The sequence below is a fragment of the Eurytemora carolleeae genome, unplaced genomic scaffold, assembly GCF_000591075.1.
Source record: "Eurytemora carolleeae unplaced genomic scaffold, Eaff_2.0 scaffold120, whole genome shotgun sequence".
Taxonomy (NCBI): domain Eukaryota; kingdom Metazoa; phylum Arthropoda; class Copepoda; order Calanoida; family Temoridae; genus Eurytemora; species Eurytemora carolleeae.
The window spans coordinates 69,216-93,910 of NW_019396077.1; the positions used below are offsets into that span (position 1 = coordinate 69,216).

The 24,695-nt window shown below is 34.7% G+C and overlaps 6 protein-coding genes across 7 annotated transcripts in view; 5 read left to right on the top strand and 1 right to left on the bottom strand.

The window, feature by feature from the left end:
- Positions 1 to 7,959: 7,959 nt before the first annotated feature.
- Positions 7,960 to 9,357, top strand: LOC111714937 (elongation factor Tu-like). Its single transcript, XM_023490177.1, has one exon. The coding sequence runs from the start codon at positions 8,005 to 8,007 to the stop codon at positions 9,343 to 9,345; it is 1,341 nt and encodes a 446-aa protein (XP_023345945.1). The 5' UTR covers positions 7,960 to 8,004; the 3' UTR covers positions 9,346 to 9,357.
- On the top strand, positions 9,332 to 10,189 carry LOC111714962 (ragulator complex protein LAMTOR4-like). Its single transcript, XM_023490191.1, has 2 exons — positions 9,332 to 9,515; positions 10,049 to 10,189. The coding sequence occupies exons 1-2, from the start codon at positions 9,383 to 9,385 to the stop codon at positions 10,171 to 10,173; spliced, it is 258 nt and encodes an 85-aa protein (XP_023345959.1). The 5' UTR covers positions 9,332 to 9,382; the 3' UTR covers positions 10,174 to 10,189.
- Positions 10,160 to 13,581, top strand: LOC111714926 (pleiotropic regulator 1-like). The gene is made up of 4 exons (XM_023490169.1): positions 10,160 to 10,287; positions 11,395 to 11,496; positions 11,972 to 12,095; positions 12,404 to 13,581. The coding sequence occupies exons 1-4, from the start codon at positions 10,183 to 10,185 to the stop codon at positions 13,471 to 13,473; spliced, it is 1,401 nt and encodes a 466-aa protein (XP_023345937.1). The 5' UTR covers positions 10,160 to 10,182; the 3' UTR covers positions 13,474 to 13,581.
- On the top strand, positions 13,574 to 15,140 carry LOC111714949 (selenoprotein F-like). Its single transcript, XM_023490184.1, is given in 3 exon segments — positions 13,574 to 13,878; positions 14,163 to 14,279; positions 14,623 to 15,140. Coding segments are annotated over 3 exon segments (507 nt in total). The 5' UTR covers positions 13,574 to 13,593; the 3' UTR covers positions 14,728 to 15,140.
- A 743-nt stretch (positions 15,141 to 15,883) lies between these two features.
- LOC111714971 (radical S-adenosyl methionine domain-containing protein 1, mitochondrial) lies at positions 15,884 to 20,227 on the top strand. Of its 2 annotated transcripts, none has more exons than XM_023490201.1 (6): positions 15,884 to 16,599; positions 16,956 to 17,257; positions 17,415 to 17,476; positions 18,279 to 18,459; positions 18,942 to 19,106; positions 19,961 to 20,227. In XM_023490201.1, exons 1-6 carry the CDS (start codon positions 16,169 to 16,171, stop codon positions 20,203 to 20,205), a joined length of 1,386 nt encoding a protein of 461 aa, XP_023345969.1. In that variant the 5' UTR covers positions 15,884 to 16,168; the 3' UTR covers positions 20,206 to 20,227. The 2 variants fall into 2 exon arrangements, with proteins under 2 accessions (XP_023345969.1, XP_023345977.1); XM_023490209.1 differs by lacking the exon at positions 15,884 to 16,599 and adding an exon at positions 16,606 to 16,768.
- A 902-nt stretch (positions 20,228 to 21,129) lies between these two features.
- Positions 21,130 to 24,695, bottom strand: part of LOC111714847 (WAS/WASL-interacting protein family member 1) — a 9,710-nt gene continuing 6,144 nt past the window's right edge. The window contains exons 7-8 of the mRNA XM_023490061.1: positions 23,561 to 23,765; positions 21,130 to 21,842 (exon numbers count right to left, since the gene is read on the bottom strand). Of these exons, the coding sequence (XP_023345829.1) occupies positions 21,700 to 21,842; positions 23,561 to 23,765 (348 nt within the window). The 3' untranslated portion in view covers positions 21,130 to 21,699. The remainder of the gene's footprint in view (positions 21,843 to 23,560; positions 23,766 to 24,695) is intronic.

The following is a 24,695-nucleotide window of genomic DNA, read 5'->3' on the forward strand; positions in this document are numbered from 1 at the left end:
TATAATGTATAATCAAGTTCACTGGATCCTATAATGTATTATCAAGTTCACTGGATCCTATAATGTATAATCAAGTTCACTGGATCCTATAATGTAAAATCAAGTTCACTGGATCCTTTAATGTATAATCAAGTTAACTGGATCCTATAATGTAAAATCAAGTTCAATGGATCCTATAATGTAAAATCAAGTTCAATGGATCCTATAGTATTTAACCCAGTCTACAATGGATCCTATAATATATTATCCAGCCGATCCATCGTATCTATATAATAATTATTCCTTGTGCCTTAGATTCTATAATATCTAGTCCTCGTTCTCTTTTTATAATTCAATATTTTATATTTTTGACAACATTAAGGTTTGTTCAATTCAGAAAGTATAACATATTTACGGAGTGAGCATTTTCATAAATTGATTATTTAAACACCACATATGTATATATTATTAAAACGGTTAAAAACGTTCAAACTGCACAATCAATGATTGTTAACTGCAATTTCAAGTTATGCTTCATGATATAAAGTGATGGCTGCTGACTCTGTGATATAATTTATCCTCTGTGATTTAATCAATCTTTAAAGGAGAACTAATTGATTCCTCTCAGGTCTAACATCTATTCTTATCTTTCCAGATATATTTACATTAAACCTGACTTTGATCTAAACCTGCCTATTCATATCTATCTAGTATTTATATATCAAGTATTTGATACGCCCCTGCCCCTCCCCCCCCTCTCCTACATGTACTTGAAAAGGGGCTCCCCATCCTGCTGAATATTCTATAGCCACCCTCTCCTAAATGTTCTTGAAAAGAGGCTCCCCATCCTGCTGAATATTCACTGATATTTTAAACCAGTTCTCTCTGGGCGGAATTTGTAAACAAGAATGGATGCATCAGTGTTCGTTTAGTATCCGAGCCGAGGAGGAGAAAAGCATTTAATTTTGATAATTTCGAAAATTCACATAATAGTTTCCTATGACCAGAATATTTCATTGATTACTCTTGTGAAAATGGATTCCATGTCAGGCTGTCAAATCCGTCTGTGTTTACTTTCCCGTCCAAAGACAGTACACTGCAGTACAAAAAATGCGTACACCCTGAAATAACTTTCCTTGCATTAGTACCTTGAGGAAATGAAAGCGCAGGACAAATGGTATTCGTAATGGTGTCCACCATGTATCCATACCTTTCATGCATCATGTATTTGTGTTCAAGAGTACATCTTAAAGGGACCGTTCTTCAGTAATTATAAGTGTTTCTTCATTTAAAATGAGACATGAACGATTCACAACGTTCCTCTTGAAATAATGTGGAAGATAGTGTCGTTTTTTCCGGACTGAAAAGTCTTTAATTCTGAAAATTCCTACACTGTTTTCCTGCAGTAGACCTACGCAAGTTACTTTTGTAGAATATCCACATGTAAAAATAATCTGTTTTAAAATTTATAATCATGGATATCGTTCAAATCAGACAAAGCTTTTAAGGACACTGTTGTTAATCGGATATGTCGTTCTATAAATATAAGGGGTTACTTGAAATTACAGTCACTACAGGTATTTGCAAAATTATTGGGTTCTGGCCCTGGGTACCCTTCAACCCTACTACTTTTATACAAAATTGTACATATGAATTTTCGTATATTTTGGACACAGTTTTATACCAATTTCTCGAGACAGGAACATCAGATAGATGTCTATTAGGTATCGTTCAACTCACGAGATTCGCAGGTTTCATCCTATAACCCCTTTCATTTTCCTTTATCAGTTCCTATAAGTAATAATATTGTTTATAATCATACCGCTTTAGCCTCAAGATAGACAAATCTCAATATTTTTATTTCCGAAAAACTATTGCGGAATTAGATTTTTGTAGGATTCCACGTCCATTACGATAGCAAAACTTGATTCCCATAAGCTCGAGTTCAGGCTTTTGTCTTTGAATTTAAATACTCTGAATTTAAAAAGTTTAATACATACCCGAAAATTAATGGTTTTGCATTTCCAATTTTGTGGGAACATTTTCTCTTCCCCTTTTCGACCCCTCCCCCCCCCTTCCCCACCTTTAAAACGTTGCATTTGTGTTGTTGTCAACCCTGAGAAACAAGGTTGTTAGTATTATCCACCCCATCAATGTATTGTATGAGGGGGGGGGGAGAAGACTACCTTTAAGAGTTCAACGCTCTGTACCCAAAAATGTCCAGTTCCCGGATTTTCTGTTTAAATTTTTGAAAAGTGTATTGAAGAGAGAGAAAACCTGAATAGGTTGGATATTGTAGGTGTATTGTTGTATCTGCAGCCCCGGATTCTCACTTCACAGCTGAAACTGCCGGCTGCACTAAAAATACTTGAACAGAGCTAACAGATGATGCAAAATTTGAATAAAATTTGTTGATTGTGTATTAGAGACTATACAGAGGAGGAGGTTGGGGGGTTTAGTGTGAAAATTATTGTAAATATTTTATGATGTTTATCCACCCCTGGTGTTGAGCATGAATGAGTGTAGAAATGAAGAAGAATGGTTTAAGAAAGGAGCAAATGAAGCACCTTGATTTACACCGGACAAACATCTTTACATAGAACCTCGAGAAAGGTTATAAAATCTACCAAAATCGAAACCGGGATTTGAGATCCAACATTAATGAGCAATTGATCAATGAAGATAAATAACAAATTCAGATAATGGCATAGAACCCAAAAATGTTTTTTTAACCCGAATACTATTTTCTCTTTTAAATCTTACTTGATTTCTTTTGTGGAGGAGAATAAAGAAGACATGATCTGAAATTGGCAATTTTTTTAAGGCAATGATCTAGAAAGAATTGAATCCATTGTACGATGTCATATTCATCTTATTTTTGTTTTAATTGATCAATAAACATGGAAATTTTAATTAGATATATAATCATATCTATTCTACAGTGGTTGGCGAATTTATCAATGCAATGATCACAACTTTATATTTAAGCTTTGTTTTTTAACAAAGTGTTATTCACTAGGAACAAATGAATCACATTTAAACAAAGAGTAACTGTTCAATGGAGACAGCAATCTTAGTTGAAATAATGATATTTTAAGACATTAATTTAGGTATTAATGCAAAGATAATATATATATAGATATGCAGGCAGGTAGAAACCTCCTTCCTAAATTGCTTGTAGCAGACAACTAATTTTTGAACCTCTGAGAAAATGTGCAAGGAGAGACATCTATAGCAAATTGATTACTTTCTATATTCCTTTCTCCCATTGCTGCCATCTGTAGGAAATACGCATTTGTGTTATATAAACAACAGAACGCGTATTGCATCCTGTATAGTTCAAGTGTTGCTATCTGGACCTGTTTGACCAATAAAATTAAATTTCAAGGTAACACAAACATACAGTACGCGTTTTGTTTATGTTATGATCAGTTGTACTTAGTAAAGATATAGTAGACAAACAGAAATATTGACAAACCTTTGGAAATTATTTTATATTTGTTAAATAAGTGATATCTATTTAATCAAACGGTTTTTATGAGATATTTAAATAAAATTAGATTTTTTAATTGGTACCACAATATGCAATTAAGATGTTGGGGTTGATGGTTTAAAGAATTATTAAAATTACTGTTTTTTATACATGAATTCTAGTAAACAAGGCAAATAAATTGCAACATTTTTTGGGAGGACTTTGTCCCAGATTCGATGTACTTTTTAGGCATAATTTTTATTTAAATTGCGTTAATTTACGTATGCCATTCAGTACAACTTGCACATTTAAACTTTGTCTAGTCAAATTCCTACCTCAGTTTTATTTGCATTGATTAATTTGTTTCTTTAAGTACAATATGCAGTATACATTGTTGATACTATAGTACGCATTTAGTGTTATCACGCATAAACAAAGTGATAAATTAGCAACAATCCAGAGGATAAAATGCGATGCGTACGACAGAGATGGTGCTGTTTGCACCTTTTCTCAAGACCTCAAAATTTATACCTGCTTGCATATCTATATATATATTATCTTTGACATTTTCTCAAGACCTCTAAATTTATACCTGCCTGCATATCTATATATATATTATCTTTGTATTAATGTTAAATAGTCCAAGTTTATTTTTTTATTTGCTGGACATGAGATAATGCACGAAAGCACCCTGAGCAGGGGCAGATACTGCAGGAACTTATGAGGGGTGAGTGAAACAGTTAATGCCCGTAGCGTGTATTTTTATCTTACTGACCCCTAAAAATTTCTTGATCACCCCTAGCTGGAAGCAGGGGAAATACTAAGAGAATATAAACCTTGATTTTGACGAAGTTTTTAGTTTTTAGTTATATCGTGCTCACCCTCAAAATTTAAGAGTTTTAATTCTGTATCGCTCTTTTTCTCTTTTTTATTAGCTTAGCTGTGGACTTACACTTACATCTCATATCATTGTTGAAAGACATAGATCACTATTCACTAAGCCAATATAATACTAAAATTCGCAGTAGATATCCTGAAGATTAGAACAGGCTAAAACAACTTGTAAATACGATACAATTAACCTTTAAATAGTTATTGATAATTCTTCATAAATCATACTAACGTGAATCCCAGATATATATGAATACATAGCCCGTCATAAGTTTTTTAATAATTCTTAAGAAACTTCTTTTTTTTAATTCAAGGTAAATTAATAGCCCTAAAATATGAATGCAATTGATATATTAATTTTAAACTCATTTTTTCGCGGCATTTGATCTTAAATATGTAATACAGCATTATAAAAAACTCTTGATATGTATTCATATATCTGGGATTCACTGTATATGAACAATTATAATTGATAATCATAAAGTCTAATTTATTAGCCTTTTAAATATAAAAAATATAAAAAATGATTTTAAATATAATATAAGATGAACACAAAATTAATAAGTTGATTTTCAACTGATAAAACTCTGTACTGTACAACGACATCAATTACTAAATAAATTGATTAAATGTCGTCTTCTTATTCCACAATTTTATTGGTCTCATTGTATATACTATATTCATGATGCCAAATTTTAAGTACATGTTTACTTTACTACATTTTCAGAACAATATTAATATTTTGAATATCAGGCTTATAACAAGAAGACTCTTCACATCATAAAGTATATCACAATCACATGATTAAATGGATCGAAGTGAGCCAACATAAATTTTTTTTAAAAATTGATTTAATATCATTTTTTAACTCAATGGCTATAGTTTTTTTTGTACTACTACAGTTTAAACGACATTTTTGAAGAAAAATTTTAAAATCCGTGAAATGAAAATCTATATACGAGGTCCAAACAATAATAATGACCGTTTAAAAATGTTGTGGTACCACCATGGTGCTTAATTTTTTTTAGAAATTCAATTAAAATAAAAAATACACAGGCCCGTAGCTAGGGATTTTTCAAGGGGGTATACGTCAAAATAAAGTAAATTGTACGCAAAATTGAATCTTGTATTTTTTCAATCATAATTCCTCATATTATTAAATAGCTATTATAGAAAAGAATAAAATTGTTTTGAACTTCAAAAATGTCCGAATAACATTTTTTCTCATATAATAGGCGCGTCAAATCAAAACTATAGAGGAATTATTACTCTACGAGGTCACAAAGTCGAACCATGGTAATGTCGCTTGAATTAAACATTTATCCTTCTTTCTAGTATCAAATTTAAGATCTATGAAAATTTCAAATTAATGAATCCTAACTGAAAAGCTGGACTTTTCAACAATTTTTCTTTAGATAACCAGAAAACTCTGGAATAAGAAGTCGACTTTTAAACTCAAGATAGCGCATAGAACACGAGGCACAGCAATTGTGCAATGTAAACAGACCAATATTTTACTTAATAAGTAATTTAATAACTTTCAAGTAAAGCTATTTGCTTGAAACGACATAAAATGCGCTTCAGAAATGCTATAATGTCGTCTTCCTATTCTACAGTTTTCTGGTTATGACTGTATATATTTTGCCTTTTTTAACGTTTTAGTTCCCAATTACAAGCAGAGAAACAAAAATTTGCATTTTAATATTTCCTTAATTGTTATGCATTATAAAACTCGGCTTAATTACTTTGAGTTAAAGGCATAGAATCCGTAAATGAATGTATGAATGAAAAATTGTACTTGCACGAATGGCCTAAAATAATTTGAGTCTCAGAGAAAATGGCATCAAAAAGGATGTAAGTGCCTGTAAAACTCTAGATACATATAACAAGAAAATCTTCTGTTTTCTTTTCCGTAAAGTTTATATATCTTCAAGCTGGAGTACATGAGTACAAAAAGCTTCTCCTGAACCTTAGCTATACTTCATCTATAATTTCAAATTACTGTTTGCCCTTAGATAGCTGAAAAAAGCATTAGCTTATTATGAAAGGGAAAAGGATAAGTTAATTAATCTGTATAATATGAAAGAAATGTTTAAAAGCCCTTTCCTTTCACATATACAAATAAAAACTGTCCAATGTTTATTTCAGCAAGCACTTATTATTATTTTTTTTAAGCGGCTCTGCGAGACTGCGACACTGGAAGTAAAATGATTTGAATTTAATCAAATGGAAATATGTTACTGAAGAAACATTTGTATTTTCAAATGTCGTCTTTTATGTCGTCTTCTTTTGTAAATCAAGAAAACAGAATTATGACGGGGCATTAATACAACTCAGCCAAATATTCGGCGCAGCCAAACAGAATCGTTTCTGTATTTTGGATTTAATGTTAATGGATAATATTTAAAGCCAAATGCATTTCTCTTTTGTAAGTTATTGTTTGAAAAATAGTTGCATAATCATAAATTAAAAATTGACTTGAAAGTGACATCATCATTTGATATAGATGTAAAATGGTCGAGGTCTAGGATAGTAAATATGTAAGGGTCAGGGTCTGTTCTATAAAACGATTTCGGGCCCCCCCTCCCCCCCCCCTTCTATCAATTTTGTACATGAACACTAATTTTCAGCAAAATTATTATTATTTATTTTGTATTATTAGGTTAGGTGAAGACAATTTCTGGGCCGAGCGCTGCGGCTATGATAGACTATTGGGCCGCGGCTAGGACCGTTCAAAATTAATTGGAGTGAGGGAGGGGCGGAGGGGGCCAGATATCGTTCTCTAGAAAACTACCATGTGCAAAAAATTTTATTAGAAAAGAATTCTTATGATTTAAACGGGGGCATTTAAGGGCGCTTATCCCTTCCCTTTGGTTGATGTTAAGGTGGCTGTTATACATAAATAAACTGAAGATCTTGTCAAAATGCTGGATAAAAATATTATCGTCACCGTATATTGTTCTCCAGAGGAGGATTACGATATTTTTCAGTGACCGGTGGGGTAAGATTAAAAAGTTGTACTACCAAAGTTAGTAGTCCCCCCCCCCCTGACATTTGATGTCATAACCCTGAAATGGTGGTGGGAGGGGTTTATTTGTTGCCCCTTTCCATTTTGATTACTGAAACAAACTTTTGACTAATTTTTACCAAAATTTTGTTTTAATCCATCCCCTTTAAAATCAAATCAAGGGAGCCCAGATGTTCCAGATGAGGACGGAGGTCTCTATCTTTCCTGGATGTTAAATCGTGACCTCTTGACTAACGTTCAAATTTATCAACTTAACACATTTATTAATCAACTCAGTTTAACTCCTCACTGAGTTTGTTCAAACTGCAGCAGACTCTTAAATGGATCACATAAAAAAGTATTTAAGCAGTTATTGCAATCTGGGAGTATTTTACACCTTTACTACTTGGTGTCTTCTTTAAATTTAAGTCTCTGTGAAACAAATGCTGTATACTAGATGATGCGTAATTATGTAATAAGGGGAGGGCGGGGGTCAAATATTTTGCTTTTAAAAACTGTCCGCATACACATGTTCAAAGTAATTGCGCATAATTCAAGGCTCACATTAAGTTTTAGAACCAAAAGATAAAGAGCGTCTTAAATGGATACCATTTTTATATAGTTGCAATTTTTTCAGACATTTAAATATTTAACAATGGTATTGATAAGTTTACGGTTACTGCCCAGGGTATTCGAAAGATCCTGTTCCCCAGTGCTAAGATATACCCGGATACAAGTTAGATCCTTCACCGTTTCTTCTCAATTCTACTGTTCCGTTGTCAAACCTAACGTGAATGTTGGAACTATTGGTCACGTTGATCACGGTAAAACTACCCTAACAGCTGCAATAACCAAGGTTCTCTCGGAGACTGGCGGAGCCAAATACGTTTCCTACGGAGAAATAGATAAGGCGGAGGAGGAGAGATTAAGAGGTATAACAATTAACATCTGCCACGTAGGATATGAAACTCCGGAGCGGAAATATAGTCACACGGACTGTCCTGGACACGCAGATTATATAAAGAATATGATTAGCGGAGCTAGTCAAATGGACGGAGCAATCCTTCTCCTAGCGGCGGATGATGGAGCTATGCCGCAAACTAGAGAACATTTACTCCTGGCTAAACAGGTTGGAGTCAAGAAAATTGTAATATTTATTAATAAAGCCGACAAGGTGGACGACGAGATGATTGAGTTGGTTCAGATGGAAGCCTTAGAGGTGGCCACGCAGTTTGGTTTTAGCGAGGAGACACCTATAGTAGTCGGATCAGCTAAACTTGCTCTTCAAGGGGACCAATCCCAGTTCGGAGTTCCGAGTATTAAAAAATTAATTGAAAAATTAGATTCTTGGATAGAGCTTCCATCCCGGGATGTTACTAGTCCGGTTCTGATGCCAATCGATAACATTATCTCCGTGACAGGACGCGGAACTATTGCTGTTGGGACGATCAAGCAAGGATCTCTTGTAAAAGATAGTCCTGTGAGTGTGGTCGGATTCGGACATACATTCTCCACATCCGTTGGAGGAATACAGAGATTTAAGGAGGATACTAAACAAGCCTTTGCTGGGGATCATATCGGAGTAAATCTAAGAAAACTTAAAGCCGGACAATTAAAGAAAGGAATGCTCATAGTAAAACCAGGATCAGTGAAACCAACAAATTTTTTCGAGGGAACTTGTTATTTCCTGACTAAATCCGAGGGAGGACGGAATAAACCCCTTCTCTCTGGGTATATACAGATGCTCTTTGTAGACACCTGGAGTATAGCTTTCAGACTTGATATTCCTGCTTCTGAGGGGACAATGATACTCCCCGGGGACCAGGCATCTGTTAAACTCTCTATGCTGAAGAACATGCCTCTATTCGTCGGCCAACGGTTTACCCTGCGTGAAAACCAAATGACGATTGCAAGCGGGATTGTTACTAAACTTAACGATCCAATTCCAACCCATTCGGGATCAAAACTTTCTAAATTTAAAATTCCCTCAGATTAATACTATTTCAGATAAGAACCTATGGCGGTTGCAAAGAATGAATTTTGATCAGATTTCCGGACAGACAGGATACTTAATACTCAACCAGGACGGAGCAATCCTTAGCTCAGGAGGAGACCTAGAGAACGACGAGAGAACCGCGGGGAATATTTTTAAACTCATTGCTGCAGGTTCTATATATTCTTCAATCTATTACTTATATTTAAAAAATAAAACTACTATCTGCATTCTTGATATATAGGAAAAAATAAATTTAGGGCGCAATTCACTGAGTGGGGTAAATAGAATAAGTTTTGGGAATAAAATATCAAAAGAATGAAACATAATTTACCTTTTGATGTTAAATTGTTAATTATTTAGGTTTCAAAATCCCGTTCTCAGTTTATCACTTGCAATCATGTTTATGCCTCTCAACGGAAATTTTTCATAATTTACTGAATAACTCGGAATCAAATAAAAAGAGTTTTTGGTTTTAATGTCACCAATTAAAAGTTCTCAGGTTACGTACTTTTTACTTCATTTGATGGCTGCTGAAGACCGGATGGTTTATGGATGAGATTTGAGATTTCAAATTTATTTGGGAACTTATTCTTTATACTTATAATCCCAAAAAGAACATTTAGTTAAACATATTTCAAGAAATTACAGAAAAATTAACTTATGTAATAGTTTTCCCGTATAAAGTTTTACATTTTTTTTTCAGCAACAAGTGGAGGATTAGGAAACGAGGTTGAGAAGATCAGCGTAAACTACGCAGAACACTCCTACGTCGTCTCCACAGCAAACAAGAAGATCCATATTGTAAAGAAGAACGTGTCCGACCTGTAGATCAGCATCATGGTGAAGGCACAGTCCTTCAACGAGGAGGTGACGAAGCACTCCGTGCATACTCTCGTCTTCAGATCCCTCAAGAGGACTCATGATATGTTCGTTACGGACCAGGTATTAACAGTGTTAAAATTATTAAATACTAAATTAATTTTTAAACCACTCGGTTTTTATTATATCGTACTTCTAGGCGGGTATATTTCAAGGAGGGCATATTTCAAGGAGGGTATATTTCTAGGAGGATATATTTCAAGGAGGGTGTATTTCAAGGAGGGTATATTTCAAGGAGGTTATATTTCAAGGAGGGTGTATTTCAAGGAGGGTATATTTCAAGGAGGGTATATTTCAAGGAGGGTGTATTTCAAGGAGGGTATATTTCGAGGAGTGTATATTTCAACTAATATATATTTCAAGGAGGGTATATTTCAACTAATATATATTTCAAGGAGGGTATATTTCAACTAATATATATTTCAANAGGAGGGCATATTTCAAGGAGGGTATATTTCTAGGAGGATATATTTCAAGGAGGGTGTATTTCAAGGAGGGTATATTTCAAGGAGGGTTAATTATATTTCTAAAAGTTGGGGGAATAATATTAAAGAACTGTCGTTATTTTAAAGGACTCCCATGGGAATTCAAATTTTACCTTTTAAACCTTCACCGCCTTTTCATCAACAAAAACAACCTATGATTCCCCCATCAGAGGGACGTTAAGTTACTGTACGAGTTACGTCCCTTGGGACAAATAAATAAAAGAACGACCCGCTCTTAGAAGTTTTTGTAAAAGAAGTGTCGCATTTTAATCTCAAAAGACGATAAAATTGTGTACAACTACTTTCGGGAAATTAAAACAGCATCACTTGTATTATTCTTAGGACCAAAATGTCGTCTTTTCAAGATTTGGATTAAACTCGTTCACAATAACCCTGAGGCAAAAGCCCAGTGGAGTTTGGTGCTGTCGGCGTAGAACAGGCTCTCTCTCTTGTACTTCTACGCCGATTGCGTGAAACTCCTCAGGGTTATTGCGAACGAGTTTAAACCAAATCTTGAAAACACGACATATCTGTAATTTTAATTAATCTATTGTTTGTATTTTCACGGTTTCCAAAATCACAATCTATCACAGGTACCCTGATAGAAAATAAATCCAGTCAGCTATTATTCCAATATTCATATCTTATCGTTCATAAAAAAAAAACAAATTGATTGCTTCTCCAGGGTTCTCTACCAGATGTAGATGAAGAATCAGACAGAGTGCTCAGGGGTGTGAAGAGCCAGGCTATGTACGGGAAGGTCAGAGAGGAGGTCGACCGGCTTAAGGTACGTAGTCCGTACATAGACTGTAGACCATGAAAATATATTATGTACATTGTACATGACGTTCATGGTAGACCTGTTTAAGATATGAACGCTGTATATTAACTATAGTATAGATCGGCTTAGTCTATGTACGGTTTATAAGTGTATGCTGATCATGATGTAAATTATAGACCGGATCAGAGTTCACTGTACATGCAGTGCGTTGTACATGAAGTATATTATTGTACAGTGAGAAGAATGTTCACTGTACATAAAGTGCATTGTAAATAAAATGTATCACAAACCGAATCAAGATATGTTTCCTACATGAAGTTTATTTTGGACTGGCTTGAAAAATGTACTCGACAATCTACGTGTATACTAGTATAGTTTAGACCGGGTTTGAACGCTGTACATGCAGAAAGAGAGTCGCGGTGGATATGGATACTGGAATATCGTGTAAAGGTTCTTGACGTCTAAAATTAATTATTTCTAGAATATGCCTGATTACCAGAGACAGGGTGAGGTTGGGTCGGATAAGGCGGAGAACGGCGGAGAGAGTGTTGTAGCGTTGTATAAACCTCCAAACATGATGGCAGGAGCAGTACAAAACAATTCAGGTAAAATAAACCTCAGATGTTAGGATTTAATAGTTCAAATTATAAAATGTTTATTTAAGATTAAAAACCTTCTTTTAATGAAACATTTCTTAGAATTCTGCTACAGAGGAGTTCTGGCGTTAAGATTTAAATGCCGCCTTTTCCTTGACTTTTTAATACAACAATAACTGTTTCGTTTTTAGTTTTTTTTTTCTGTAATTACTTTTTTCTTTTCTTGATTCGCAGTGCCAATGATCACATTAATCTTTTCTCAAAATAAAAAATCAGCTTGATTAAGAAAACCATTCTTTTAGAATAATTTTTTTTAGGTAACGCTCTTGTAGGCGGAGCCGGTGGAGTGGGTGGAGCTAACCTGAACCCTGTTGCTATGCGCAAGGCTCCAACAATGCCTAAACCCCAATGGCACGCTCCCTGGAAACTATTCCGTGTTATATCTGGACACATGGGTTGGGTTCGCTGCTGCACAGTGGAACCTGGAAACGAATGGTTCGCCACGGGCGCCGCTGACAGGGTGATCAAGATCTGGGACCTGGCTAGCGGGAAGCTGAAGCTGTCCCTGACCGGTCACGTGAGCGTGGTCCGAGGTTTAGCTGTGTCTCCCCGCCAGCCCTACCTCTTCTCCTGCGGGGAAGATAGGCAGGTTAAGTGCTGGGACCTGGAGTACAATAAGGTTATCCGACACTACCACGGACATCTTAGTGCTGTCTACGATCTATCCATTCATCCTACTCTAGATGTTCTCCTGTCCTGTGGTCGAGACTCCACCTGTAGGGTTTGGGATATGCGTTCTAAAACTAACATACATACACTCTCCGGACACACAAACACGGTCACCAGTGTTCTTTCTCAGGCCACCGACCCGCAGGTCATCACCGGAAGTAACGATTCGACTATTCGTCTTTGGGATCTGGCCGCCGGACGATGCATGGCCACCCTCACGAATCACAAGAAATCTGTGAGAGGATTGGTAATGCATCCTAAACTCTATATGTTCGGGAGTGCAGGACCTGATAACATCAAGCAGTGGAAGTGTCCAGACGGAAAGTTTATTCAGAACCTGTCTGGACACAATGCCATCGTCAACTGTCTGGCGATGAACGCCGACGGGGTTCTGGTGTCCGGCGCCGACAACGGAACCATGCACTTCTGGGACTGGAAGACTGGATATAATTTCCAGAGGTTTCAGGCTCCGGTTCAACCTGGATCTCTGGACTCAGAAGCTGGAATTTTCCAGATGAGGTTTGATCACTCAGGGTCGAGGTTGATCACGTGCGAGGCCGATAAGACGATTAAAATCTACAAGGAGGATGATTCAGCATCTGAGGAAACGCATCCAATCAACTGGAAACCAGAAATTCTAAAACGACGTCGCTATTAACTTCAATGTTAAAATGTCAACGCTTTTCAACTGTATCAGTGTATACAATTACATAATTTTTTTTTCATCGTTTTTCACAATAATTCGTACTAATCTGTTATTTTCAGATGAACCTGTAAAATGATCAGAAACCTTATATCTGGGCTGCTATTAGCCCTGTTGGATTCCACTGGATCCGTCCTGGGTACAGAACTTGACTCCGGGTCCTGTTTACAGCTGGGGTTTAACTCCGCCAAGCTTCTCTGCTCCTCCTGTGATGATCTGAAGCAGTTTGATCTGGGAGCGCTGTCAGATGGATGTTTGAAGTGCTGCACGCGAGATGCAGGAAGCGCGAAGTTGGAGAATACCAAGTATGAGCGCGCTATCCTGGAAGTTTGCGGATGACGACTGGGGGCGTACCCGCAGGTATACAGTTCTCGGTCTTATTTTTTGGGAAGGGGGGGGGCGATAAAAAAAAATGGATATCGAATGGCACGTTTTATCCCTTTTTTGATTTGTTTTATCCGAAAATCTTCCACAATATATTCAGTGATTAAAGAAAATTAATTACCTCTGTACTTTGCAGTTTATTAAATTATTTTAGAGAATTTTTTTTTTATATGTTAATGTAAAAATGAAGTTAAAGTATTTGCCCTTTCCTCTTTAAACAATTAAAGATTGTAATTGTAAATTGATTTATTTGTTTCCAGGTCGCGGCGTTCATCAAGAGCGAGCGACCCGCGAGGTACCCTGGTCTGACCATCAAGTATGTACGTGGTGCAGATCCTATCATCAAGCTTCTAGATGAGGAGGATGAGGTGGCAGAGGTAAAAGTTTGTAAGACCCCCCCCCCCTTCCCTCTGTAAAATACACCTTCCTAAATGTGGGGGAGGGGAGTCTTTTTGAAGATATGAAGAAAAAATAAAATATTAATACTGAATTTCTTGAATTTTTTTACCTTTTTTCTTCCTTCAAAAGTAGCAGAAATTCGAAGTTTTTATTCAGTGTAAATTCTACTATATATCCCGAAATAAAGAAATCTTAGAAATTTTACTTCCGTAAAATAAAAGTTTTACTTTCGTGATTTCTTGTACCGAGTTTGTAAGAAAAATTAAATTCTCTGCAAATTGTGTTTTTTTTTAAATTTCTGAAAAAAATGCTATTGTTTAGACCCTGGCCATCGACAAGTGGAACACCGACTCTGTCGAGGAGTTCCTGGACACCGTCATGGTCAAGGCGGAGGAGAAGAGCGAGATCGAGACGAATGAAGTCTAGGATTGATATTTTCTATTGCATTTGAGTTAAAGTGTTTATTATGTAACTAAGCTGTTGAACACCCCCCCCCCCCCCCCGATACACATTTATTCACCTTTTTTGTTAAAATTAAAAAAATATTAAATTTTTATCTTTACTTATCTTTTCTATCCCCTTACTTAAATGTCTTAAACAGCTGATGCTTTTGTTTTTTATCGTTAAACTTAGTTAATCCTAGTTTAATGTCACAAAATTTTATTTTTCTTTGATTTTATTTGAAACGTACTGTGATGAGTTCCAAGTTACACCTGGAGTAGAACGTATGATGACTTCATCCTAAACTTTGGATGGAGTCGGATACCAGCTAAGGCTTGGTTCTACTCCAATATGTAAACTATGTTTGTATTTTCACAATAAAAAAATTACCTAAATAATATTTTGATTGAGAGAAAGTTGTGCCATTTTTTTACAGTATTTGTCTTTAACACCCTTCTATCTACATGTTTTGGATTTTGGCTTTGATTAGGGCTAAACCTGTTTACAAAAGTGCTTTTAAGATTCCAAATTTTCTATCGTAATTTCAACGACTCTCCATTTTAAGAGGCATGCCCGATTTGAAATCGTATCTTATAAAAGATTTGGAAGATATCGTCGTTTTCTAAGTTCTGACAATTTTCTTCAATGTTTCTACAGCACAGATCTGAAAGTCATGTTTGATGAGAAACCGCAATTAAAAATAAATTTACAGTTCAGACAAAGCTTTTCATGGTACAGGGTGTCCCACGAAACATGACAGTATGCAAGACGACTTGAATATCGTCTTGATTTTTGATATAATTTACTGCATTTATTTGTCAACCTAATTTAAGCAGTAAATTTTTTAGAGATAATAATCACAAAATTCCCCTAGTCCTGCCATTTCCAAAATGTGGTCTGCATTTTTTTGCTCTCAATAATGCCCGAGATATGAACAATTTCGTTCAGATTGCGACAATTTTGCTTTTATTTAACAAAATTGAAATCTGAACTAAACTCTTTATATCTCCGGTAATATTGAAAGCACAAAAAACGCAGACCACTTTTTGGAAATGCCAGGGCTCGGAGAATTCTGTGATAATTGTTTCAAGAATCATACATGTTAAAGTAGATAGAAGACTAAATGTCACAAATAAATTCAAATATCAAAGACGGCTTTCAAGTCGTCTTGCTATTGTCATGTTTCGTGGGACACCCTGCATCTTTGTTAATCGGTCGTGCCAATCTAAATAGTCATTTAAAATTACGTCTATGGTCTCTTTTTAAGTGTCATTTTCTACTTATTTGGATTTAAACAGATATCCGACATTTTCTTGCTTATCCAACAAAAGCATTTTGGAAAATACGCAAGATTAAACGGTTAGGAGTTCGGTAAATTTATAGTTTGAAAAGAAAGATTTGAAACCTCAACAAATTTTCAGATGAAATGGTTGTTTGCAGACAGTTCGGACTAAATATTCTAAACAAGTCGACTATAAGACATTTTGACTACAGCACTTGTTCAAATATTCTTGAATCAAAGTTGTTAAGAACAAAACATTTGTTAAAATATAACAAACTTTCTAGTGACATTGCTTCACAAGATTCAAAACAAAACTTAAAACAAACTGATATTCAAAGATTAAAAAGTAAAAGTAGTGTTTACATTCATTGGCCGTACTGTAGAAGGAAATGTACGTACTGCAACTTTAACAAGTATGTAGCGAAGAAGGTTGACAATGAGAGTATGATCGCCAGTATCCTGCAGGAGTGGGAGACAGTTTCCCGTGAGACCGGAGTAAATCAACCAACTTCAATATTCTTCGGAGGAGGAACTCCTAGTCTTATGCAACATAAAGATATAAGACAAATAATTAGGAAACATTTGATTAAATTTATTACTTAAATGGAAGACCTGTTCAACTTATAGAATGGATCTAAAAGATTGGAGGGTTTGGAATTGTGTAGCTTCAACGACACATTTCCATAATTTAAAACAGAAAAGTGATCTTTTACCAGAATGGACAGGGAGTGAGTCGACCAATAAGTATGTTTACATTTTAATAAGCTAATTATTTTCTAAGAAACAAAAAATTTAACCTGCAGACCTTTATAATCTATTCATCTTGTTAATAACATGTTTTATTTCTGTAACAGTTTTGCTAAGCCTTCGATGATAAATTTTGAAATGTGTGGTGACTGGATCATCAATCAATCAATCAAGCATGTTTCAGTCACATCTCAGGAGGCTCTGATATTGAAATATCGTTGGAGGCCAATCCTTCCGATATCCTTGAAACTGCACTGGAGTTCAAACAGGCCGGAGTAAACCGTCTTTCTCTTGGTATTCAATCCTTCCAGGACACAACCTTACAGTTCTTTAACCGGGATCATGATGCGGAGACGGGACAGAGAAGTTTAGAAACCTGCTTGAATGTCTTTGGCTCTAGGAGAGTATCTGGGGATCTTATATTCGGAGTTCCGGGGCAGACGGTTCAGGATTGGTTACAGGAACTCCGGGTACTGGTTAGCTTAGGTAAATTTGTAGCTTCAGGAACAGTTACAAGAGCTCTGGGTTCTGATTGGTTTGGGTAAAATGGTAGGTTCGGGACTGGGTATAGGAGCTCCGGATACTAAATCAGTATAGGTAAAGAGCTCCAGGTACCTTAATAAGCTGACCGTTATACATTTAGGAGTTCATCATATCTCTACCTATCAGCTGACCGTTGAGCGAGGAACTCTGCTGCATAAGCAGGTTTATTTTACACAACCATAGATATTATTTTTAATGAACCTTAAAATAGTACTGCCTAGATTTATCAAATTTTCATCATTGGAAGCTTATAGCAACTAAAAGATGTCTACTTAGTTTCGTTGATATACTTATTTAATAATGATTTAAGGGGGGAATTTTTTTTGTGACAACTGGAACTAAATTCAATAATCTATATAGAGTGTCGCAATAAACACTTAACATGGGACTTATGTGCCGACTTTCAAATTGTCTTTTATCACCATGGCATTTTTGCGTGAAAATGTTAAGTATTCCATTTTAAACGGTTGATTTAAAAGACTACTGGTCTAGGGGTTCTACATATAGTGTGGTCTGGTATTTTTGTAACTTTAAAATTGACGGAGAAATTGTCATGGTTATAACTCAAAAAAGATTTACATTGTAATGTATTATCTCTGGCAGTATCGAAGACTAAACAAAGATGACCACATTTTGGAAAGCATTTGAGACCTAAGATCTAAAAAAAAGATTTGTAAGTCGACTCTGAAATCTCACGTTTACTAGGACTTCCTGTACCAAGCTAAGATCATAAGTGATAGGCGATTATAATACAATGAAGATGAATTTTGATTTCAATTTTTTATTTAGATCATGCTGTTAAACAGCACGGATACACATAAACATAGAAGTCAAGAGAAGCTTTCATTTAAAAAGCTTCTGTTTCATTACTTTTAAACCAGTAATTCGGAAAAAGCTTGTTATCAATAAAAACTTGTATAAAAAGTCGTCTTTATTATATTGATATAATCTCCTACCACTGTAGGTTAAAACAGGTTCCGCTCGACTACCTGGAGAAGAAGAGCTGGCTGACCTATACCTAGCTGGGGTTCAGCTCCTCACCTCCGAGGGGTTTAACCGGTACGAGGTGAGCAGCTTTGCCAAGGAGGGAGCAGAGTGTTCACACAATATCTCGTACTGGAGAGGACACCAGTATATAGGACTAGGTATGAGGATTTCTTGTCTCATGTTTTTGAAAAGATTGTTTATAAATCACAATGCTAAGTAGAAGATACTTAAAACATAAATTTAAGGCGTTCCCTTAATTAATGTACGATTCAACAGTACCCTATACAACTTTTGCTGATCAAGGATAAATAAATTATCCTTATTTACTGAGCGGAAATTTGATTTATTTCAATCGTAATTTCTCTGTAAAATGTGTCTTACGGATCCAGAAACAAAGAAGGAAATAAAAATAATGGTGCACCTTTTAATAGAAAACCATGATATCTTAATTATTAATACTCATCTAGAGGTTTAAATGGTACCGTTGTGAGTCAGACATGCAACTCTTTTAAAGTAACTGATAATTTTTTCGGTTCTAAGGAACATTTAAGGTACTTAAACAGAAGACTGAATTTTGCATCAACATAAAACACGTTTATACTGGATCCGTTTTCTTTTTTGATGGAATCTATTTTTTAAGGCCCTGGTGCCCATAGCAGGGTTGGGTTCGGAGCAGAGAGAGAAGCGCGGATAAACGTACTTGCTCCGGGTCGGTGGATGAACCAAGTTGAGAGCACCGGAGACGGGATAGTTCAGCGGAGAAAACTTGATCTCCTGGAGTGTCTGGGGGAACTCATAACTACAGGTTCTAAATACAGGGTGTCACAATGAAAATGGAAATTCCAGGATGAGGAAAATTTTGTATTCCTCTTTTGAAGAACTTAGCAGGGGTATACACTATACATGGTGAGCAAAAAAAACTGGGATTGACGTTGATCTACACAACAATTATTTCTTTCTCATGTTTCAGGCTAAAATATATTAAAATCAAAATGCAAAATTGTTTTTGAACATCGTAAAAAAATCTGCACAACACTGCGTGTATAAAAATATTTCTTAAGAAATTAACTAAAAAATATTTAGGCTATTTTTATAAAAATCTTATGATAAATTAAAGAAATATAACGAAAAAAATCCGCCAAAAACTGTTAGTGCAAATCTGCACAATTTATAAGAAATTAAATTCAAAATATGCATTTACTGTTTATAAATCCTCCCTATTATAAATCACAAAATTGTTTCATTAGAAAATTCCATTTTACCATGTCAGCAAGATTTGGGAGCAGATTTGTATTGATACAATTTTGTGATAAATCTTTTAATTGTTGATACAATTTTTTGAAACTTGAGAATATAGAAGAATAAGGATTTTCAAACTGATTTCTGAAGAAAAAAACCATATTTTACCCCAAAACAAAATAGTTTTGCGGATTTCTTTTATCATTACTATGTAGCAAAACATATTTTTGCAGTTGGTTCACGATACCTTCATATATCTCCTGAAACCTCCAAATTTTTTGTATTGTAAAAAACGCAAATACCGTTTTTTTGGTGACTCGCCCAGTATATTTTCTTGAAAAAACATCTCATAGGGGGTGAGAAAATGATGTTTTCACCATTTAAATGCATGTTTATTCAATTTTAGAATTTTGTTTCTAGGTCTACGGAGAAGTGTCGGGATCAATGGGAACGATTGGAACACTCTTTCTCAGAACCTTCTTCCGTTCCAGGATCTTATATCGGAGTTGAACCGAGTACAAGAAGACAAGGAGCGGAGCGGAGAACTGGAGGGGCTAGCCTGGAGCCAGGACGGGGTTTGGTTGGATAACTCGGCTCTTAATATCGCGGATCATATTATTCCTAATCTATATTACGTACTTCAAGATCTGATCAAATTTCAGTAAATAAAATTTAAACATAATTTTATTTGTTATTTTTATCTCAAGAGGATTTTATATACTATTTATGGAGAAATTTATTTTTATTTCGCAAAAAGTGAGTGATAATTCTAATGTTTTTACTCATTAAAAAAATATATTTTTCTCAACGATGGTTTCTCTTTGAAATTTTGTGTTTTCTTGAAGAAAAATTGTGATAGTCACTTTTGCGGAAAAACCGCAATTGAAAATAAGAAATGCGAGAGTCACTTTTATGCAGAAACCGCAATTGAAGAAAAGAAAATGCGAGTCACTTTTATGCAGAAACCGCAAACGAGGAGAAGAAAATGCCAGTCACTTTTAAGGAGAAACCGCAATTGAATATTAGAATGCGAGAGTCACTTTTATGCAGAAACCGCAATTGAAAATAAGAAATACGAAGTCACTTTTTTGGAGAAACCGCAATTGAAGAAAAGAAATGTGCGAGTCACTTTTAAGGAGAAACCGCAATTGAAAATAAGAAATGCGAGAGTCACTTTTGTAGAGAAACCGCAATTGAAGAAAAGAAATGCGAGAGTCACTTTTGTAGAGAAACCGCAGTTGAAACTAAGAAATGCGAGTGACTTTTGTGGAGAAACCGCAATTGAAAATAATCAGTTTCCAATTTAGTCAACATTTTTACCAGTAGTAAATTGGCAGTTCCATGGAAAATAACTTTAAAAGCTTATATTCCATGTATATTCCATATATAGCAAACGAAAATTGATAAAATTGGCAAAGCTGACGCAAAGTGAACAGACTCCATAAAAAAAGTCATAACGTATGATCCAATTTGATTTGGAGCACTCTGTATATCAAGAACTATTGTATATTTTTGCAAATCCAGAGACACAAATTAGATCGTAATTTTCTCCAAATTAGATGAAAATACAATAAGAAAATAAGTCAATATTATATTTACTTAATAATTAATCAATCATATGTATTGATGTATACAAAATATAATCTAATCACTCATTAACACGAGTACAGAAGGAAATTTGTCACAATAATTTGTCAACATTGTTAAATCGATCAGAAAACACAGTTCTTTAATCAATAAAGTAAAATTACAATGAGAAAATTACAGTTAGGAGGGGAAAGGGGGGGGTGTTAAGCAGAAAAAGCAAATTGTTCAAATAGGTCAATTTTTTAACACCCAATTCGTTATTGTAAATTTGTTCATAAAACACCCAACAGTTGGGTGACATTTGGTTGTATGAGGGTGACTCCCCTTGAAAAGAATGAATTTTCCATATCTGTGCTGAGCCTGTAAAATAAGGAAAACCAGAACATGATCTTATAGCGTTCTCTTAATTCAATATCACATGTTTCTGCATTATATATTAATATGTAATTAGTGACCTAATCTCTAAGGGTAGGCCTGTTTGAACTGGTTAAATAGGAATTATATATGATAATACTTGAATGAGAGTCGGAAAATGAATGTATTAGTTTAAATAGTATATGGAGAGGGGGGTTCTAGAGAACCCCTGTAGTTGTGGTGGTCCACAGTCTTGGAGCAGAAGGGGCCCGTCCTAGGCTACCATAGGCAGCCTGTCCCTTTCCGGGGGGAGGAGGAGGAGCAGGTGTTCGTTTTATCTGACTTCCATGTCGAACTGGAACTGAAATATTAATTGTGCAAGCAAGCAAGCCTGGTAGGAAGCCATGAGCTCAGTTATATCGAGATATTAGAAATATAAAAACTAGAAAATTACATGCACTATAAACAGGGTAAAATCAAATCAAACAAATTAAACAAAAACTAGAAAAAATCATGCTACATACACGGTTTTATTGTTAAGTTATCAAAACATGTTGCCTTTTTAAAGTGTAAAATAGATCAAAGTGATGAGAAATAAATATAGGTGATTTTTTTATATTTATCATTGATGGTGGTCGGGGGGAAAAAATAACATTTAACTTCATTAAACAGAAGAACTGGTTCTTTATTAGGCACAAAATCAACATTAAAATATTACAGCGACAATCAATTTTTTGAATTATTAATTGGGACAGTGCAGAATTAAAACAATGCCATATTCTTTATATTGAATCATTCTGACTTATTGTCTGTTAGTAATGTAACAACTTTTAAAGTGGCACTTGACGAGTAAGTAATTTGTTTTTAACAACAGGAATTCTCCACGAAATTTCAAGTGACCCATTTGAACAAGAAGTGCCATTGTTACATATTAATACCCTTTAATTTTTATCTGATGACATGTTAAAGCTATTTTTTTTTATTTTAATGTAAATTTGCGCTCTAAAAAGGCGAGACCTTGAAATAATTATTATTAAAGAGAAAACCAAGAACTGTATAAATTAAAGTGTAAGTGATATATTGATTGAAGTCGTAAATGTGGAGTGATCAGTGATTACTTCTAACCCAAAAAAAAACGCTAACCCTTTTTTAAATAAAAATCAAATTACCTTAATCATTCATTATACATTGTAATGCACTTAATGTTTACAGTAATCTTAACTATAGTTTGCGTGTCTTAACTCATTAAAAATAGTTTTATCTTATTTTTGTAATTCATTTTTTAAATTGATTTATAATTGAATGTTAGGTTTAGTTTTCAGTAACCCTACATTTTCAGAAGAAATAATTATTTCTTTAAGAGGAAAAAAGAAAAAAATTATTTCCTGGAGAAGAAAAAGAAAATTTTCCTTATGAGGAAAAAAAAAGTAAAGACGGTTCTATTTTGATAAAAACTTTTCATAAAACTTAGTGGGGAGAGGGAGATCTCTAAAAAAAACGGTGCAACAACAATGTAAAAATCCTTAAATTACAACAAAACAAAATTAATAACTTTAATATTGGTTCAAATTGATCTTTCAAAAATCCTATGATCTTTTTAAGTTTCACAAGACTCGTCAAAAAAATATCTTGCTTACTTAAACTAAAGATATATATAGTAAATAAATTAAAGATAATGAAAGCCAGTAATTTTATAACAATCGTATGAATCGAACAAATTTTTCAAGTTGCTTTTAATTTCCTTGTAGGTTTTCGACAAATTTTTTATCGGTCTTCTACTATAAAAAATAATTCTTAAATTCCTACATAGCGTACTGTATAATTGGAAATTTTTTACAATAAATTAAAAGGGTTGATAAAAGAGGTGAAGAAAAAAATTAGTAAAGCTAAAAAACTAACTACATTTAAATTATAACTGCAAATCATCCTTTCACGTTTATTATGAAGGATTTACACGAGCATCTCTAAGCATGCACCATGTTATGTTAAGTAGTCAATTAGTTTACAGCATGCAGAAAATTGCCTCATTAACAAAGCATGCATTACACCAACATGCATGATTGCCAAGTTAACAATTACTTGTGTTTTTGCTTGGATATGTTTTCTGACAACCGCTAAATGGTTCCGGAGGTGGGAGAAACTGCGGAGCCTTAAACCTCGAGGAGAACCGGGATTCGAAACTTTCTCCGGTGGAGGAGGCGGAGCTGTTGTATCCTGAGGAGTTGTGTCCTGCTCTATACATACTATCCCGTCGCGTCGGAGGCGTCGGAGGATCTCCACTCAACTGAGAAAAAAATAAAAATTTTACTAATATTAAAAAACTTGTATCTAAAAAGATCTGAACTGGAAACTCTAGAATGACCGGAATGAGCAGACAGGCTCATGTTCTACTCCCAGACTGAAATCCCAATCCTACATCAAAACTTGGAAGGTTTCCCAAACACAGATAAGGTAATTTCCCCGCGAAGACTCATTGAGTTTTAGGTATTCACTTCCATTCAAAAGGTTACACCTGAATTTTGGATAAACTTAAAAAAAAACATGGTTATTGATTTAAAATTTTACATGTTGTGTTTCATATTTTGAAAAAATAGATAAAACGCACAATTTTAAGTTTAACTATTTTTTTTCAATCACTGATTATTTAGACTAAATGTCATGAAAATTCCTTCTTCTTTTGTAAGCGGTGGTAGACTAGATTATTTCATAATCCAAATAAATGGGTATCTTGTATTTTGAAATTTACTTAAATTTTAAAAGTTCTAACAGTTTGTTTAAGGGGGGGGGGGCACAAAACGTATTACTCTCCGGAAAATTTAAACAGTGGTTAAACATAACTTAGAATTGTCGTAGGAGGTTTATTTTTTGCATGCAAACTCAGAATTATGTATATTACATGCATTTTTTGGTTTTGAAGGAATCTGAGCAAAAGTGCGCGCGCGCGCGCTTTTTGTGAAAAAATGCGACTTTTTTGACAGTAAATCAATGTTAACTTCATTAATTGCACTTGAAAATTTTTCCTGACACTCTTGAAACAAATATGCGCTAAAAAGATTCAACCCCAAAGGCTTAAATGTCCGCGCGCGCGCGCAATAAAAGAAAATATCTTTGAATACTTATGTGCTAAGTTTGGCCCAAGTTAGAATAACAGTTGCATGTGATACATCAAACTATAGCAAAATTGGGACAAGGAATTCATTTCCGAGGTCAAAAT